General features: G+C 43.0%; 1 protein-coding gene across 1 annotated transcript; it reads right to left on the minus strand.

The window, feature by feature from the left end:
* Positions 1 to 4,475: 4,475 nt before the first annotated feature.
* LOC115110747 (uncharacterized) lies at positions 4,476 to 17,213 on the minus strand. Its single transcript, XM_065006694.1, has 9 exons — positions 16,884 to 17,213; positions 16,383 to 16,515; positions 15,972 to 16,137; positions 15,604 to 15,713; positions 15,323 to 15,486; positions 14,946 to 14,965; positions 14,565 to 14,701; positions 12,427 to 12,593; positions 4,476 to 12,163 (listed from the first exon to the last, which is right to left on the minus strand). Exons 2-9 carry the CDS (start codon positions 16,493 to 16,495, stop codon positions 6,321 to 6,323), a joined length of 6,720 nt encoding a protein of 2,239 aa, XP_064862766.1. The 5' UTR covers positions 16,496 to 16,515; positions 16,884 to 17,213; the 3' UTR covers positions 4,476 to 6,320.
* Between the last annotated feature and the right edge of the window lie 738 nt (positions 17,214 to 17,951).

The raw sequence follows: 17,951 nt of genomic DNA on the forward strand, positions 1-17,951 counted from the left end.
CCATCTGAGCCATTGAGCCTGACAACGAGCCATCCTCAAACAGGTTGGAAAGTGACAGTAAAGATGAGGCCTCAGAGTCTGATGTTCAAGAGGTGGACATGGAGGAGGTCCAGGGAGAAGACATGGGAGCATGAGAGGAAGACAACCAAAGCTTTAGTTTCTAGACTCTCATTTTACAGATGTATGTTGAAAAAGCTTTTGGGAGATGCGATGGATCATTGGGGATCATTCAATATTCACTTTCTTTTGTTGTTCAGTGAAATCTTCCCATGTGAAGAGTCAACTAATTTAACTAATTTAATTAAACTAAATTGTTTTTTAAAATTCTATTGGAAGGATTTAATAATTTGCAATTATGTCTACTTATGATAAAGTAAAAGCTTAATGTTTCTGTCTCCATATGATATGGTAAATATATCCAATGTAAAAAGCATCTACATTTAAATGGTACTGATATTAATTTGCATATATTTACGTTAATTCCCATATATTCCCGTTAATTCCCACGGAAAGTTTCCACCTCTGAATATTCCCCAAAATGTGCAACCCTAACAGTGAGTTTAAAGACTATGAGGTTAAAGTACAGACTGTAAGTTTTAATATGAGGGTATTTTCATTTTTTACATAGTCCCCCCACTTTAGGAGACCAAACGTATTGGGACAAATTCACTTATATGTGTATTAAAGTAGTCAAAAGTTAAGTATTTGATATTCATAGCACGCAATGATTAAATCAAGCTTGTGACGCTACAAACTTGTTGGATACATTTGCTGTTTGGTTTGGTTGTTTCTGATTATTTTGTGCCCAATAGAAATGAATAATAAATAACTCATTTTTGAGTCACTTTTATTGTAAATAAGAATAGAATATGTTTCTAAACACTCCTACATTAATGTGAATACTACCATGGTTACGGATAGCCCTGAATGAATCGTGAATAATTATGAGTGAGAAAGTTACAGACACACAAATATCCTACCCCAACTAATTAGCATTTTTGTGGGGGAGGTATGATATTTATGCCACTGTAACTTATATATTGGACCAAATACTACACTTTTGACTACTTTAATACACATAAGTGAATTTGTCTTAATACTTTTGGTCCTCTAAAATGGGGGGACTATTTACAAAAAGTGTTGTAATTTCTTAACGGTTCACCCGATATGCATGAAAATACCCTAAAATTAAAGCTGACAGTCTGCACTTCAACATCATAGTCGTTGCATCATTTCGACTCCAAAGTGCTGGAGTACAGAGCCAAACAACAAAATAATTGTCAGTGTTCCAAAACGTTTGGAGCTACCGTTATATCAATTAACTCAATCTAACAAAATAGTTGAAACACCAAGCTCTAAGAGCAAAGAGTCTGACATTAAACTACTAACAGGAACTGTCAGAAAGAAAGATGTTCATAATAACGATAAAAGCCATATCCCTGGCCGTGGAGCTGACATATTTATTCAGTCCTCTCTCTCTCCTCCACATTTGTCCAAGCCATAATTTACACTAATGCCCTGACACCACCAGCACTGGACACTCATTTGGAGCTTCAGCCTCCTGTCACCTGGAAAATAATGTCCTGCTACACTACCTCCTTCTAAGCCCTCTCTAAGTCCTCTGCTTTCTCTCTCCTCTCCTCCATCTCTGCCCTGCTCTCGAAATCTAGCTCTTTTCTCTGTCTGCTCTTCTCTCCTCCATCTCTCTTTTCTCTCTCTCTCTCCTCTCCAGCTGAGCTCATTTTTTCAGGGTTACAAATGGGGGTGTTCTCTCTCTGTCTCTCCGCTCCACTGGCAGAGTGACTGAGCTGTACTCCTACTGTACTGTCTACCGCTGGTCTCCTCTAGACTCCAACACCAAGTCCACTCAGTCCGTCTCAGCCATCTCTAAGACTACACCACTACACTACACATGGCTACAGCTACTCTCTGCCCCTCTGACAGCCTGTAATCACCAGAGGGTGTTACACATGGGGGCAGAGGAGCTCATGCTGCTACATACACTATATACACAAAAGTATGCCGACCCCCCTTCAAATTACTGGATTTGGCTATTTCAGCCATACCTGTTGCCGAAAATAGAGCACACAGCCATGCAATCTCCATAAACAAACATTGACAGATGAATGGCTTACAGTTAATGTCAGTCTTTCAATTACACCTTTATGCTTCAATATCACATAACGCATTCAAAATCAATCTAGATATTGACTACTATAAGACCATTACATACACTATATATACAAAAGTATGTGGACACCCCTTCAAATGAATGCATTTGGCTATTTCAGCCCCACCCGTTGCTGACAGGTGTATAAAATTGAGCACACAGCCATGCAAACTCCATAAACAAACATTGGCAATAGAATGGCTTTACTGAAGAGCTCAGTGACTTTCAATGTGGCACCGTCATAGGATGCCACCTTTCCAACAAGTCAGAGCTGCCCCATAAGTGCTGTTATTGTGAAGTGGCAACGTCTAGGAACAAAACGGCTCAGGTGCGAAGTGGTAGGCCACACAAGCCTAAGCGCGATGTGCTTAAAAATCGTCTGTTCTCAGTTGCAACACTCACTACCAAGTTCCAAACTGCCTCTGGAAGCAACATCAGCACAACAACTGTTTGTCGGGAGCTTCATGAAATGGGTTTCCATGGCCAAGCAGCCGCACACAAGCCTAAGATCACCATGTGCAAATGCCAAGAGTTGGCTGGAGTGGCATAAAGCTCACCGCCATTGGACTCTGGAGCAGTGGAAATACGTTCTCTGGAGTGATGATTCACGCCTCACCATCTGGCAGTCCGATGGACGAAGCTGGGTTTAGCGGATGCCAGGAGAACGCAACCTGTCCCAATGCACAGTGCCAACTGTAAATGAGGAATAATGGTCTGGGGCTGTTTCTCATGGTTCGTGCTAGGCCCCTTAGTTCCAGTAAAGGGAAATGTTAACGCTACAGCCTACAATGACATTCTAGATGATTCTATGCTTCCAACTTTGTGGCAACAGTTTGGGGAAGGCCCGTTCCTGTTTCAGCATGACAATGCCCACGTGCACAAAGCGAGGTCCATACAGAAATGGTTTGTCGAGATCAGTGTGGAAGAACTTGACTGGCCTGCACAGAGCCCTGACCTCAACTCCATCAAACACCTATGGGATGAATTGAAACGCCAACATCAGTGTCCGACCTCACTAATGCTCATGGCTGAACGAAAGCAAATCCCCGCAGCAATGTTCCAACGTCTAGTGGAAAGTGTTCCCAGAAGAGTGGGGGCTATCATAGCAGCAAAGGGGGGACCAACTCCATATTAATGCCCATGATTTTGGAATGAGATGTTCGACGAGCAGGTGTCCACATACTTATGGTCATGTAGTGTATATTTAAGAGTTGAGTGGAATTGTGACGTACAGAAGAATAGGTATATCACTGTTGTTAAAGATGGCCAGTTTCAGTTCCCTGAGCCAGTAAAGGAATCCTTCACAGTGTGTGGCTATTTTACACATATATGCACTAGGCTGTGTGTAGATGAAGCTGATGGTGCATGGTGTGGATTAGTACCATTTACTAGCATTGATATCACTGATTTGATGTACATGTAGGTGTCAGCAGGTACTAGCATTGATATCACTGAGTTTATGTACATATAGGTGTCAGCAGGTGTTAGCATCGAATGCTAAGGGCTATAATCATTCAGTGGTTGGTGAAACACCTCAAAGGATCCAGTCTCTTAGCACACTCAGATCACCTCTCTGTCTCTCCCTCTCTGCTCTGCTTGTCCTCATTATGGAAAAGCTGTTCCACTTGGCATCACATTTAACCCCTCACTTTCCACTGAGACAAGCAAAGTGGGTCACAGGATCTGAAGCACTAAACATGCCAATGGGAAGTACATGCTGCTAGAAACAAGACTGAAAACTGAGTGATGGAGAAGATGGGGAAACAGACAGGAGGAGGCTTAGTGACAAGACGTAAATGACAGTCATATACTGTATGGATAGAGAGAAAGACATTAAGACTGGAGAGGGACACACATCCAGTCAAGAAAGGAATATGAAAGCTTGTGTAAATATGTTGAGTAAATAAGGAAGTAGTTGCCTGAAGGAAGCTTTCAATCAAACCTACAATCAAACCAGCATATTGTTTTTCCACCCTAAACATATACACTGTTAGAAGTTTGGTATTTTCATAAACTACAGTATAACAAAATGGCTGAATGAACAAATAAGTCAATATTGAGTTTACAGCATTTTCTGTGGACTACATTTACATTTAAGTCATTTAGCAGACGCTCTTATCCAGAGCGACTTACAAATTGGACTACAATGATGGTTGCAACCAAACAAATTCAGTCAAATAATATAATTACTGTATTTAATTAAGCAAAATGATTAATAACAGTTTCATGCGAGATGACACAAGGGTGTTTGTTGAACCAATAAATACGTCATACCACTAATAAATTGTGAAGACACATCCAAAGATTAATTCAAAAAAAGAATGCATTTTTCTTTAATGATTTACATTTTACAATTCTACAGCAGACCATTAGAATGTTTACCTCTTCAGAAGGCTGATGATATATCACCACCTGAATCAACTCTAAATCTTGGTCCAGGGGAAACGTTGGGGAACCATAAATGAAATGTTAGATTTTTTTTTTTTAAGTAAATAAACAATATGTTCTATCATGTAATATAAACAAACCTTTCTTATCTGGAACAATCAATATTATATGTCAAATATTAAATTACAATAAAGCACCATTTTCAATAATAATAATAATAATAATAATAATAATACAGACAGACATGACTGCTTCATGGTTTTACATAAGATGATGTAGTACCTCTGTTGGATTGCTACTGGAACGATGTCTAGATGACGAAAGTGGAATGCTCAAATGACATTACAAATGTGTAAGAGCAACGTCCATTTCAAAAATGTGAATCTCATTCATGGATGTAAAAATAATACATGCAACCACGTGGCTGACTACACATTTCTCGGATAACATTTCATTGCGATCACCATCTACACAACTAGCCTAACCAGTGTGATCCAATTAAGTAATGAGCGAGACAAGACTAAAAGCAAGATTATCAAGTAACAAGTAACTGTCCTTGTTCTAACTCACAACAGATTGCTTTGAAGTTGCTTCATAATAATGCCATAAGCACCAAGTATTCTCAGTGTGGATACAAAGGGGAAAGAAGGAAGGGAGGGAACACAAAATGTACCCACTTAGTCCAAGTTGCCACACTAATACAGTATCATCTACCCCTTGACCTACACAAGACCAAAGATAAAACCTCATTCTGCAGAAAACATTGCAGTCAGTCTCCCACCCACCCGGTCTCCCTCCCTCGCATACTGTGGGTGCTCTGGACAGCGGCTGCAGAGCTGCAGTTCATATCATGCACGCCACCCCTCAGTGGAGTTGTCCTGGAATTTACAGGCCTGGAAGTCATTCTACAGTACACACACTGTTGATGCACTGTGCATTTCTTAATGCACCATTGACTGCTAATCTTCACTCAAATTGGCAAGGCAGTGCACCAATATACCATGTACAGAAAAGCATGGTACCTAAAATTCCTCCACACTCCCACACACACTTGCAAGTCTATGTACTTAGAGAAACAGAGAGCAGATCCAATAAAACTGTACATTTTAGAGCTCGTAGACAGTACTTAAACCGACTGGAATCAAAGCCCTACTGCCCAAAATCACAGAAACATGATACACACTTGTTTTAAAACTTAAAAACACATTTTTATGTCAAAGTAATCATGTTGTAGAATGTGCAAACGGTTTGTGTAGGCCTATCTTCCTGACATGTCAACTTCAGAGAACAACCCATTCAACTATGTTACAGTACAGTAAGAAGGCCTCCACATACTACTAACTAGAGGGTTCAATGTGCCCACCTTGAGACTAACCTCTACTATGACAGACTATGAAAGGACGTCATGCCAGAAAAGCATTATGGAGATCTATTTACTACATATTTTCCTCTTGCAAATCACTGGACACATAAGATGGTTGTATTCACAAAATAAATATAAGTAAAACTGTTAAGCATAAGCATTACTCGATCCACACAGATGTCAATAAAACCTCTGAGACATTCATATCATAACAGTATCCAAGAGAGGGATTAGAACAAACACCAGTAACCATTAAACAAACATAATGATAGGTAGACTGTGTAAATTGCTGTTTAAAAAAACATCAGGGCAGAGATATGCTCCTCATGAACAATTCTGTACAATAATGTTGATATATTACAAGCTGCATCAAAGTCAGATGAGAAGAACAGGTATAAATCAGTCTGTATACTGGAGGTCCAGATCCACTAGCCCATCAGTAACCACTAGCCTCAGTCTTTTGGGCTTACGGTCTGAGACCGGGGTACTCAAGGAGTGGGATGATGTGGGAGCATGGTGGGATGTTGGTGGGTGGTCTATGGGCTGGCACTGCGGTTGTGTGTCCCTCTTGCAGTGGTCATCCTGGCCTTTAAGCCCTGAAAAGCCCCCCACAGAGAAAGATGGTGAGTGTGAGAGTTGGGGTCCACATGGCTCCAGAACCAGCCTCCCCTGGGTGCCCGAAGGCTCCATGAGGCAGCGGTACGTATAGTTGGTGGGCGGTGACCCTGGGTAATCTCCCAGGCCCATGGTGACTGAGTGGTCACCAGTAAAGTTGACCACATAAGGTGGACCTTGGTGACCATAAGAGTAGGAGAAGGAGGAGGAGGGGGGCTGCTGTTTGTTTGCTGGTGTCTGTGATCCAGAGGGAGAGCTGTGTGCTACTTGGGGGCTATTGTGCTGAGACATAGAGGGAGAGAGCGAGGTGGAAAAGGTCAAGTCTGAGGAATCGTAACACAGTTTGTCAGGTGACGCCGATGTGGCATAGGAAGAGTGAGGGTTCTGGGAGTGCACAGCACCACAGGGCTTGTCCTGATTCAAACGTTTGCCATGAGAACCATAACTCTGAGGTGCTTGGCTGGGGAAAAAGAAAGGCCTTGGGAGAGTGGAGAAGTTTTTGCTGCCAAAGCTGGTTTCAGTGTATTGAGGTTTGTCAGAGGGAGGCTTCTCCAAAGCTGTCGTTGTACTTTTACTGGATGTCTGGAAATAATCTGGATGGACTTTGTCATTGGGAAGATTTGACTTGATGGGGTAGTTTGATGCATTGAGACGAACTGGATCTTTTCCTGAAATTATGCTATAACTGGGCATGCTACCTTTATGGCCACCAGTGCTAAAACCTGAACATTTGTTACTCTGGTGGACCTTGTCAGTGTCACTGTACCTAGATTTGGCAATATGAGGTTTGGCCGCAATTTTAGGGTTGCCAGCGACAATATTAACTTTAGAAGGGGCACTATTCAAATTCTGACTTGGTTTCCCTCCTTGAAACTTAAGCACACTCTGGATCACACTGGAGCTTTTGTCATACGTGTTGCGAAAAGCATCTCCTACATTAGGATTTAATTGTGAGCTAAACTTGTTAGAAACCACTTGAGGTGAATGGACAGACTTGACTGAGTAATTCTGGGGCCCAGTTTTGAAGGAACTTGGCACTGGCTGAGAGGTGGAAAATGATTGAGATTTGTTGGAAGAGCTCATCAGGTGGAAGGGACCCGGAGTTTTGACTTGAGGCTGGGCCTTAGAAAAGTTGGAATGAGCAGAACTAGTCTTAGTACCATTGGTGCTCTGATGGTGAACATTGACTGGGGTATTGTGGGAATGGGAACCGATGGATGGAGTATTTGTATTAAACATGAATGATTCTTTCTGAGAGTAGTGGGTTTTGGCTGCTGAAGATAAGGCCTGTGTCTTAGAATCTTCTTTTGACAATTTCATCCCAGGATTTTTCATCAAAAAACGATCCATGAAAGTCCCCTCAGCGCTGCTCAGGGGTGTAAAACAAAAATTTGCATTGAGCTGTCCTCGGTCTTTGGAAGTATCCTTAACTCCACAATCCAAAGGGAGAGACTCATTTTTGGAGCACACAAGACCATTAAGAAATTGCTGATCCTCTGCATTGAAGATACTTCCTGGGCTTGGAGGGCCAAGGTATGGGGTTTCTGGGTTCCAAGCATCCGAGGGGCTATGAGAGAGGGGACTACTAAAGGGCCCGCTGGGTGGATCCATTGGACAGAGGTCTATTGGAGAGGTTTGGAGGATGTTCTGTGGATGATAGAACCCTTCAAGATTGAGACACTGGAAGTCGAGGAGATCTTCACAGCAATTAGCAAAGCTGGATTCTGTGGAAAGCATCCTTTCTGGAAAACTGAACGGTGGAGACTGAGACTGGGATGGAATCTTTGAGGTGGAAGCAGTGTAATCAGAAGGTATGTTTTTTTCTAAGGATTGTGACTGACATAACCCTTCTGAGAGTTTAGAAAGGCTGTTGTCTATCTGTAGCAGGTTATGACTAAGACAAGAAGTTCCCATCTCTCCAGTTGCAACCTTACGAGCAGTCTCTGTTTTCTGCCTTTCTTTCCGTCCCCTTCCCCTTCCTCCCCTATTAATGATTTTTGGCATGGCCCTATCATTCATTGTTTCAGGAGCATAGGCCATCACATCAGAACCCACAGGTTGGGGTGAGTTAAGGGTCAAGGGTGAGAGAGATAAAGTGAGGGGGGGAGGTTCTTTTTTCAGAAGAACAGCAGAGGAATCTTTTAAAGTGTTGCACTTGATTGCACTGTTGAGTTTCTGGCAGGTGGGAGGTTGAGAAGGGCACTCTTCTTTTGGCTTAATGCATGTCATTTCCTTCTTCTCTTTTTCAGACTCTGCTTCAATCTGCTCCAACACCTGGCTCTCCACCTCCCATACACCCTGTATTTTTCTCCGCAGTTTGATCCGTGGCAAGGGTTGGTCTTCATCCTTTACTTTGTGTTCATGCAGTGCCCCACTGTCAACCAAAGTACTCTCTACTCCAATACAAGTATCCTTCACTTGTTCTCTGTCTTCAGCCAAGGATAGAATATCTTTCTCTTTTTCACAGATTCTAACAGGACTTGGTGTGACTTGATAGTCACATTGCAGTCCCCCCACTCCAACAGACATACCCTCACTAGAAATTGTATGGCTCTTTTCTCCTGGCAGTTGCTTTACTCCATAAATAACCTCATCCAGCACCTCATTTATCTCTACCTCGCTGAGCTCCCCCTGTTCCTTTTTTTTCTCTTTCGAGTCTACAGCTACAACCTCACTCTGCCTGTTCATCAAAATGGGACCTCTATCTTTCAAACGCCCCAATCTGTCTCGTCTAACTTTACGTCTCTTCCAAAATCGTACATCATGAGTCTCCTTCCCATCTGCCTGGGCACCCTTCTCCATTTCTAAGTTTAAGATTGACACAGAATCTAAAATGGCCCTATAAGGCTCCAATTGTTGTGATTCAATAGACTTTTCTGCTTCAATAATCAAATCCTCTCCTCCTGCAGGTCTGTCCAACTCCCACACTTTGCCCCTCTTTCTCTTAAAACGAATTTTGAAGTTGAGGCTCTGCCCTTTCCCGTTCTCTTCCTTGCATGTTTGTGAGGTGAGTGAATTCAGTAACTCAGTATGTGATTCTGGCTTCTTCTCTCCTTCATTTACATGTTCTTTTTTAGAATCCAGTGAGATTTCACCATGTCCTGCTTTGTGTTTGTCCTCATCAGATTCATTCTCCAGTACCTCTGAGTCTCGGGTCCCTCTTTTATACTTTCCTGCACTCCTCCGTGGCCGGTCTTGTTCCAGTTGATTGACTCTGGGACGCAGCATTCTGGGCGTTGCATTTTGTTTTGCTGTCCTCTCGAAGGTCTGTGTCCGAGATTGGACCCCAAACTCTGAAACGGTAGACTTAGGGTCACTATTAGACCGCAACCCACCTCTACCGCTGTCCTCCAACATTTTGATAGCTTTGGTTTCTCTTCCTGAACACAGAGTAAGATTCTGCCTCAGCTCTGTGGAGGGTTTGAGGTCCTTGGAGGATGGCTCTGACACAGGAGAGTTGATGCTCTGTTCAGAGTCAGTCTCCACCGAATTACGGAACATCCGTTTCTTCAGAGGAATGTTGGCCTGGGTGTGTGTCTGAAGATATTCTGAAGAAGGAGGGGGAGACTTGGAAAGCCTATCTTTCGCTGGGATTAAATCATCATTACTTTGTGGCGAGTGAATATGCAAGTCTTGACCTGGACCCTCAAGTTTCATCTTATTAGCCCTTCCTTTCCCCCGTTTGGAAGTTATCCCACTTTGTGTTGTTGCATGAGGCAAACTATTTGTCTGTGCATCAGATAATATTTGTTCCCTAACCTCTTTCCCTCCATCCTTATTTGCCTCTCTGCCATCTTCCATTTGCTTGTGATTGGAGGAAATTAGATCTTTCTTTCCTGTGTTCCCACTTCCTGAGCCCCCAGCCTTCTGATCCCACTCTTTTCTTAGAATATCAGAAAGCAGAACCCTCACCTGTTTGATGACAACACCCTTCTTGTCCATAGTTATACTACTCCCCATTTCAGACACCCTCTCATTCTTACCTCCATCCTTTCTGACAATGCTGTCACAACTTTTGCTATTTTGTCCTCCTGCTTTTCCATTACTCTGTTCTTCTGCATCATTTCGCCCTCTAAGCACCCTCTTATCACAGCCAACAACTTGAGATTGTACACTTTTACTATTTAGTTTTGCCCCTCTATCAATGTCTTTTACACTCCCCCTATGCCCCTTCTCAGGCACACTAACCTCGCCCCCCCCACCAGCAGCTTCTATTTCAATGACCTTCTCACCTGCACCTTTCTCACCATGTAATAAATCGACCTTCACCACAGCAGTCTGTTCCCTTCCTACATCAACTTTGTTAATCTTAGCCTTGAAATACATTTCCCTCACCCCTTTCTTACCTTCAGCGTCTAACAACTCCCTGCCTGCTTCCTCCATGGACTTCTGCTGGGACCTGGACACTCTGGTGTCTGCCTCTCCTCCCTGTGTAGCTGATCTAGCCATCTGTTCTGCTTGCACTGGTACGCTGCTCTCTCTTCTCACAATGCCCTTTCCCTCCAATCCTGGACAGGCCCTTTCTTCTGCTACACTTCCCGGCACAGACACTCTTATCAAGCTAACTGTGACTTGCTTCAGTCCTGACATTACCGGAACATGGTCAAGTGAGGGGGAAGAGAGGGAAATGGTGCTAGGGGTGGTAGTGACAAGGGGAGTACTAATGGGTTTCTGGTGATTCCCAGGCTTCTTGGCTTTGTCCAAAGCACTTTGGCAAACTTCAACTCTTTTACCAGAGGGTTTGCTCGCCACAAGTGTCCCATCAGTCCCCAATTCTCCAATGCTTTTGATTTCCACTTTCAGATCCACTGGTTTCTGATCTGCATCCTGAGCCTTGCTACCTTTGGGCCCGCCTCCACCAGTGTATGTTCTGTTGCTGATGTATGCCACATCATTGTTGTTGCTGCTGGTGTTATTTTCGATGGTTATGCAATTGGTTCCATTAATATCTTTGATAACATTGTGCGTGGCATCTTTTCCACTACAGCTATCCATGTGTTTCTGAGGACTTGCGCTGTTGCTTTTTCTGCAAATGGGTTTGGTGAGTTCAATGCGCTTGCAAATGATTTTGTTGTTCTTCTTGGCTCTGGAAACAGACTGGCGTGTGTGACAGTTTCTGATCATGCTCCTTGTTCTGGAAGAGATCCTTGTCTGGACAGATACTTTTTCCACCACTCGAAGGGGCTTTCCACCCAGTATCTGTCCACAAACTGCTGATCCAGCATTCTGTTGAGAAGACAAGGAAGGGTGAAGAGTGAAAGGCTTCAGGTTTAACTCACAAGTATTGCTGCTCTTCTCTTTTTTGTCATTCTCTTTGGTTGTACAGCAGAGAGCAGCTTGTTCCTTCCTCCACTTGTCTTTTGTCTCCACATGTTCAAGCTGGTGCAGCAAGGCCCTCTCTTTGCTGGTGGGGTCCTTGCAGCTCAACAAGAAGTTGAACGTGTGGCGCCGTACTCGGACCCGAAGGTCCCTCAACACCACCTCTGATAGGGATGGCATTATCAGCTGTTGCTGCTTCATTCCTGATATCCTCCTTTGCCCCTCCTGTTTCAACCTTTTGGTCTTCCTGCTCATCATCAGAGCATTTCTCTTCATCTGCTGGGTAAATGAATTCCTTGAAGGGATAGCTGAGACAGGAAGACAAAGAACTAAGAAATTCAGGCAAAACCAATAGCATAACAAATAAATGCATACTGCACCTAACATTACATTCTAGTTGCATACTGTCACTAACTGTCTTATCTGCAATACATTTATCAATAAAGACAGTTTATTGCTCAATGACCAATACGTAGTACCACTTGTATCTTCATAGAATGAGAATTTCAGGCATTGTTAAAAGACATGAACCTCATTAGCTTAACGTTTGAAACGAAAGACAAAAACTTACCTGAATTTGAAAATGTAAATGTAGGCCGAAATGTAGGAGGACAGGGTGCTTTCCCTCTGTTAAGACGAAGGTCTGTGTCTCTGAGGCGGTACTTCTGTCCAGACAGGTCATTAAAGTCATCACAACCAGGCGGCCTCTCTCTGTGTCGGAAGTGACCCTCTCCTTTTCTAAATAATAAAGAAATAATATAATATTACACATCATTATATAGTACCAGTCAAAAGTTGACACACATTCAAGGGTTTTTCTTTATTTTTTTACTATTTTCTACATTGTAGAATAATAGTGGAGACATCAACACTATGAAATAACACATATGGAATCATATAGTAAGCCAAAAAAAGTGTTAAATAAAAATATATTTGAGATTCTTCAAATAGCCACTCTTTGCCTTGATGACAGCTTTGCACACTCTTGGCATTCTCTCAACCAGCTTCATGAGGTAGTCACCTGGAATGCATTTCAATGAACAGGTGTGCCTTGTTAAAAGTTCATTTGTAGAATTTCTTTCCTTCTGAAGGCGTTTGAGCCAATCAGTTGTGTTGTGACAAGGTAGGGGTAGTATACAGAAGATAGCCTTATTTGGTAAAAGACCAAATCCATATTATTGCAAGAACAGCTCAAATAAGCAAAGAGAAACAACAGTCCATCATTACTTTAGGACATGAAGGTCAGTCAATGCGGAAGATGTCAAGAACTTTTGAAAGTTTCTTCAAGTGGAGTCCCAAAAACCATCAAGCACTGTGATGAAACTGGCTCTCATGAGGACCGCCACAGGAATGGAAGACCCAGAGTTACCTCTGCTGCAGAGGATAAGTTTATTAGAGTTACCAGCCTCAGATTGCAGCCCAAATAAGTAACAGACTCATTTCAACATCCACTGTTCAGAGGAGACTGCGTGAATCAGGCCTTCATGGTAAAATTGCTGCAAAGAAAGCACTACTAAAAGACACCAATAAGAAGATGGGGCTTGCTTGGGCCAAGAAACACGAGCAATGAACATTAAACCAGTAAAAATGTGTCCTTTGGTCTGGAGTCCAAATTTGTGAGTTTTGGTTCCAACCACTGTGTCTTTGTGAGACGTGGTGTGGGTGAACGGATGATCTCCGCATGTGTATTTTCCACCGTAAAATCATGGAGGAAAAGGTGTTATGGTGATTTGCTGGTGACACGGTCAGTGATTTATTTAGAATTCAAGGCACACTTAACCAGCATGGCTACCGCAGCATTCTGCAGTGATATGCCATCCCATCTGGTTTGGGCTTAGTGGGACTATCATTTGTTTTTCAACAGGACCATGACCCAAAACACCTCCAGGCTGTGTAAGGGCTATTTTACCAAGAAGGAGAGTGATGGAGATGACCTGGCCTCCACAAACCCCCAACTTCAACCCAATTAAGATTGTGAAGGAAAAGCAGCTAACAAGTGCGCAGCATAAGTGGAAACTCCTTCAAGACGGTTGGAAAAGCATTCCAGGTGAAGCTGGTTGAGAGAATGCCAAGAGTGTGCAAAGCTGTTATCAAGGCAAAGGGTGGCTACTTTGAAGAATCTAAAATATCTATTTTTTATCTGTTTAACACTTTTTTGATTACTACATGATTCCATATGTGTTATTTCAAGGTTTTGATGTCTTCACTATTATTCTACAATGCAGAAAATAGTCGAATTAAAGAAAAACCCTTGAATGATGTCCAAACTTTTGACTGGTACTGTACGTCTGTCTGTCTGTCTGTACGTCTGTCTGTCTGTCTGTCTGTCTGTCTGTCTGTCTGGACGTCCGTCTGTACGTCCGTCTGTCTGTACGTCCGTCCGTCTGTACGTCCGTCCGTCTGTACGTCCGTCCGTCTGCACGTCCGTACGTCTGCACGTCCGTCCGTCTGCACGTCCGTCCGTCTGCACGTCCGTCCGTCTGCACGTCCGTCCGTCTGTACGTCCGTCCGTCTGTACGCCCGTCCGTCTGTACGCCCGTCCGTCTGTACGCCCGTCCGTCTGTACGCCCGTCCGTCTGTACGCCCGTCTGTCTGTACGCCCGTCTCTACGCCTGTCTGTACGTCTGTATGTTTGTATGTATGTATGCATGCATGTATAAGTTAATCTGGTCATTGAGACAATGAGCAGATATGTCTCAATCCTCTCACCTCTCACAGGTGCAGCATTCACACATTTCATTGTCTTCTCCAAAAAAGCTGTCGCCATAGTAACAGGTGATCTCCTCCCCAGGTGCGATGGGCCTCACCACTTTTACACAGCCTCCATTCTTATCACCAGGAACAAACTGGAGAGAAGGGGGAGGTGAGGGAAGAAACAAGGTGACATCGCTAGCCCTGGGGATGTAACACTTCAAACAATAAAACCATAATAGTACAAACAAAAGACACAGACGAGGAGGATAATAACAATAATCATGTATAACAACACTTCTATGAAAAAGGGAACAATGCTTAACAGAAACAAACACAGAGAGTGATTAAAAATATAGAAGAGTAACATGACTAATAATATATAACATTGTTGATTACCTTACAGTTTGGTCTGCAGTCTTCACCCAGGAAACAGAAACAAACGTATGGTTACAATACAGATATAACAACTTAAAAACACTGGAAATTGTGCCATGCGTCTGTATAATAAAAGTATTGACCATTAGCAAATCCTGTGAAGCTCTGCTGTAGGGGAGCACATTAAATAACAGGATTAGATTAGGGCATTTGATTTGATCACTCTAGATCTAATGTATGACTTGTTAGGATTGCCTAATTAAGATAAATCCCATAAGCAAATGCTCTGTCTGTGTGTTCTGTGATAGTGTATGGACAGTGGGTTTCTGTTTTAGTGTGTGTACAGTGCCTGTACAGTGTGGCAGACAGTAACTGGGGTTGAATCTTGAAAAACTCACCGTGGTTGATGAAAGCCGCAGGCCCAAGCCAGAGTTGTGCACAGCGCTTACGAGTGGAGTACATCACACTAAAGTCATTCACCCCTGCTCTCAGAACAGCACTGTCTGCTGGACTCAGCTCGGCTATACAACCCAACAGAACCTCCATCCGCTCACCTACAAACCTGCAGCATTCATCGTCACAGTTAAACATGATATATAAAAACACAGACAAGATGTATCTAATCTGCAGAGTTACACATGACTACTGAATGCAACTGTTAAAAGAAGTTGATCCTTACCAGTGCTTGGTAGAGGTTATCTTTGCTCCGTTGGTTTCTGAAGAGTATCGGTCACATGACTCAATCTGGACACCACTATCCAACAGGAAGGCACAGAGGTAGCGATACACCTGAAGAAATAATAGCTGTCAAGACCATGCATATAGGCAAGCATGTTCATGCACACAATCATGAATACCCACAGAGTGAAAATAGGTCATATTAGCAAACTGCCCAAACTAATAAGAAAAAAATGACAAGAGGCAACAAAAGTAAATGAACAAATGAAAGAAATTACACTGACTAAAGAAAGGAAGGGGAAATCAAAAACGTACTTCTAGTGCACACTGATATAACAGGGTTAACTGATCCTGCAAACACGCACTTACATGCTGTTTCAGTAGTTCCAGACGGTGTGTTCCCAGTCCAGTGAAGTAGTCACAGGCCCAGTCTCCCACTGTGAGGGCCTCAAAGGTGGCCTGTAAGTCATGTGTGCGTTGGAAGCGTAGCAGAGTCTCTTTGAGGTAGCCCCAACGACGGACCTCTGGGGGGGGACTGCAGGGCGACAACAATTAGGTGTGTGCTGTCCTTCGCATTTGTGAATTAACTTTTCCACTTCTCTTTAAAGAACGCTGAAGTTGTGCCTTAACTGCCTGATGAAGACTGATTACTAGACGCATAGAGGAACCATCAAGACCAAGCACAAGAAAAATGGTACAATGCATACATCTATGGCAAAGGTTTGTAATTTCACACACTTGTGTCAAATATGTAATGGATAGGAGGTTTAAAGAGATTACCTGACGTTCATTTTATGGGTGCTGAACCCCAGCAAGGGGTCCAGCACCAAGCTGGTGGCCAGATCATCCGTCTCACACAGCTCCATCACACTCATTTTACTGCATCCTTCCATCGCCTCCCACCATCAGCATGCTGAAGGGACAGGGGTCGGGGTCAAGGGACAGGGCGATGCGACTGACAACCACCCACAACTGAGTCAAGTTGTCCTCGTATCCCCATACAAGCTAACGTTGGCCTTTGTGTACGGCTTCGATAAGCTAGTTCTAGCTCAAACATAAGGTTATTTTAGAAACTAGCAAACTGACCAGCTAGCTAGCTAGCCTTCTGATTTTGATGTCTAAATTAGCATCATAGCTAGCAGCTAGCTACCGCAGGACATAGCGTTAAGCTGAAAGTCTAGCTAGTTAGCGTCTGACTCAGGCATAAGCAAACATGAGAAATATAACTAGCTATATTGATTTATATAAGTTAGTCTGCAGATATATTTAGCATAACATTACCTGGGAGTATTTGATAACGAAAGCCGTTAGCTAGATTGTATCCGTAGTGGTTGCTAGCTAGCCGCTAGCTGGCTATGTCAGATGTCGAGTCAGCTAGCTAAACGTTACGTAGCTAGCTGATCCGCCGAAACACAGCACAATTTCTTGGTGTTGCCTCGTTGATTCAACGCTGCAAATGTAATCAAATTAGCTAGTTTCCACAGCAAAACGACTGACCAGAGGGAAGATTTTTTTTTAAATATTTGTTATTCTCGTATCAGAAGTTGGGCGAACAACCACTGAGGTATGCGAGTAACACTGCTGCAGTGAAACCGAACTAGGGCCATATCCGTTGTTTTTCATTGGCTAGTGCCAAGGTCAATTTTACGCCAGTTACGAAATCTCTTACAGGCCATTTGTCAATAGGGAGAGGATGTACTATAGTTCTAGTAATACTGTTGGTTGTACCTGGTCATAGTAGGTTGGGTTTCAGTTGCTTGAATGGACAGTCGTTATTTATACATTTCAGTTTAACGTTACACAAATGTATAAACCCTCTCAAAAATAACACCGTTACATCGACAGAATCCATGGGTAAAGGACCCCGTCTCGGCAATCTACCACATTGGTGTAAGAAGTGGTCCTTCATGGTCTTGGGGAAGTGTGCCCTTACACACACACACATGCTGGGTGGCTTGCACAGGACACCGAGGGGATAACCCATCAGTGGAAGCTTGTAACTACCCAGGCTTAAGGTACAAATCATTGTAGATCGAGCCCATTCCAACTATACTGAAGTTGTGCGCAAGTTCTCTAGACCTTGATTAAGCCTATACGCTTACGTTTGGGTTAAATACAAAGCCAATATTACGAGGTTAGCCTATTAAAATGAATTTACGCAGGCAGACCAATTTTGATATTCCTTCCTACCAATGGGTCAACTCTGAAATGTGATAGGTCAAAAGAACAATTATTGAAAAAAAATATCAGAATTAGGCTGCCCGTGTGAGGCAATAGAACACTTAGCAAATGTCTAGGACTAGATTTTAGCCAGAAAACTGGAATCACTGAGGATTGATCCTGCCCCCA

The sequence above is a fragment of the Oncorhynchus nerka genome, linkage group LG21, assembly GCF_034236695.1.
Source record: "Oncorhynchus nerka isolate Pitt River linkage group LG21, Oner_Uvic_2.0, whole genome shotgun sequence".
Taxonomy (NCBI): Eukaryota; Metazoa; Chordata; class Actinopteri; order Salmoniformes; family Salmonidae; genus Oncorhynchus; species Oncorhynchus nerka.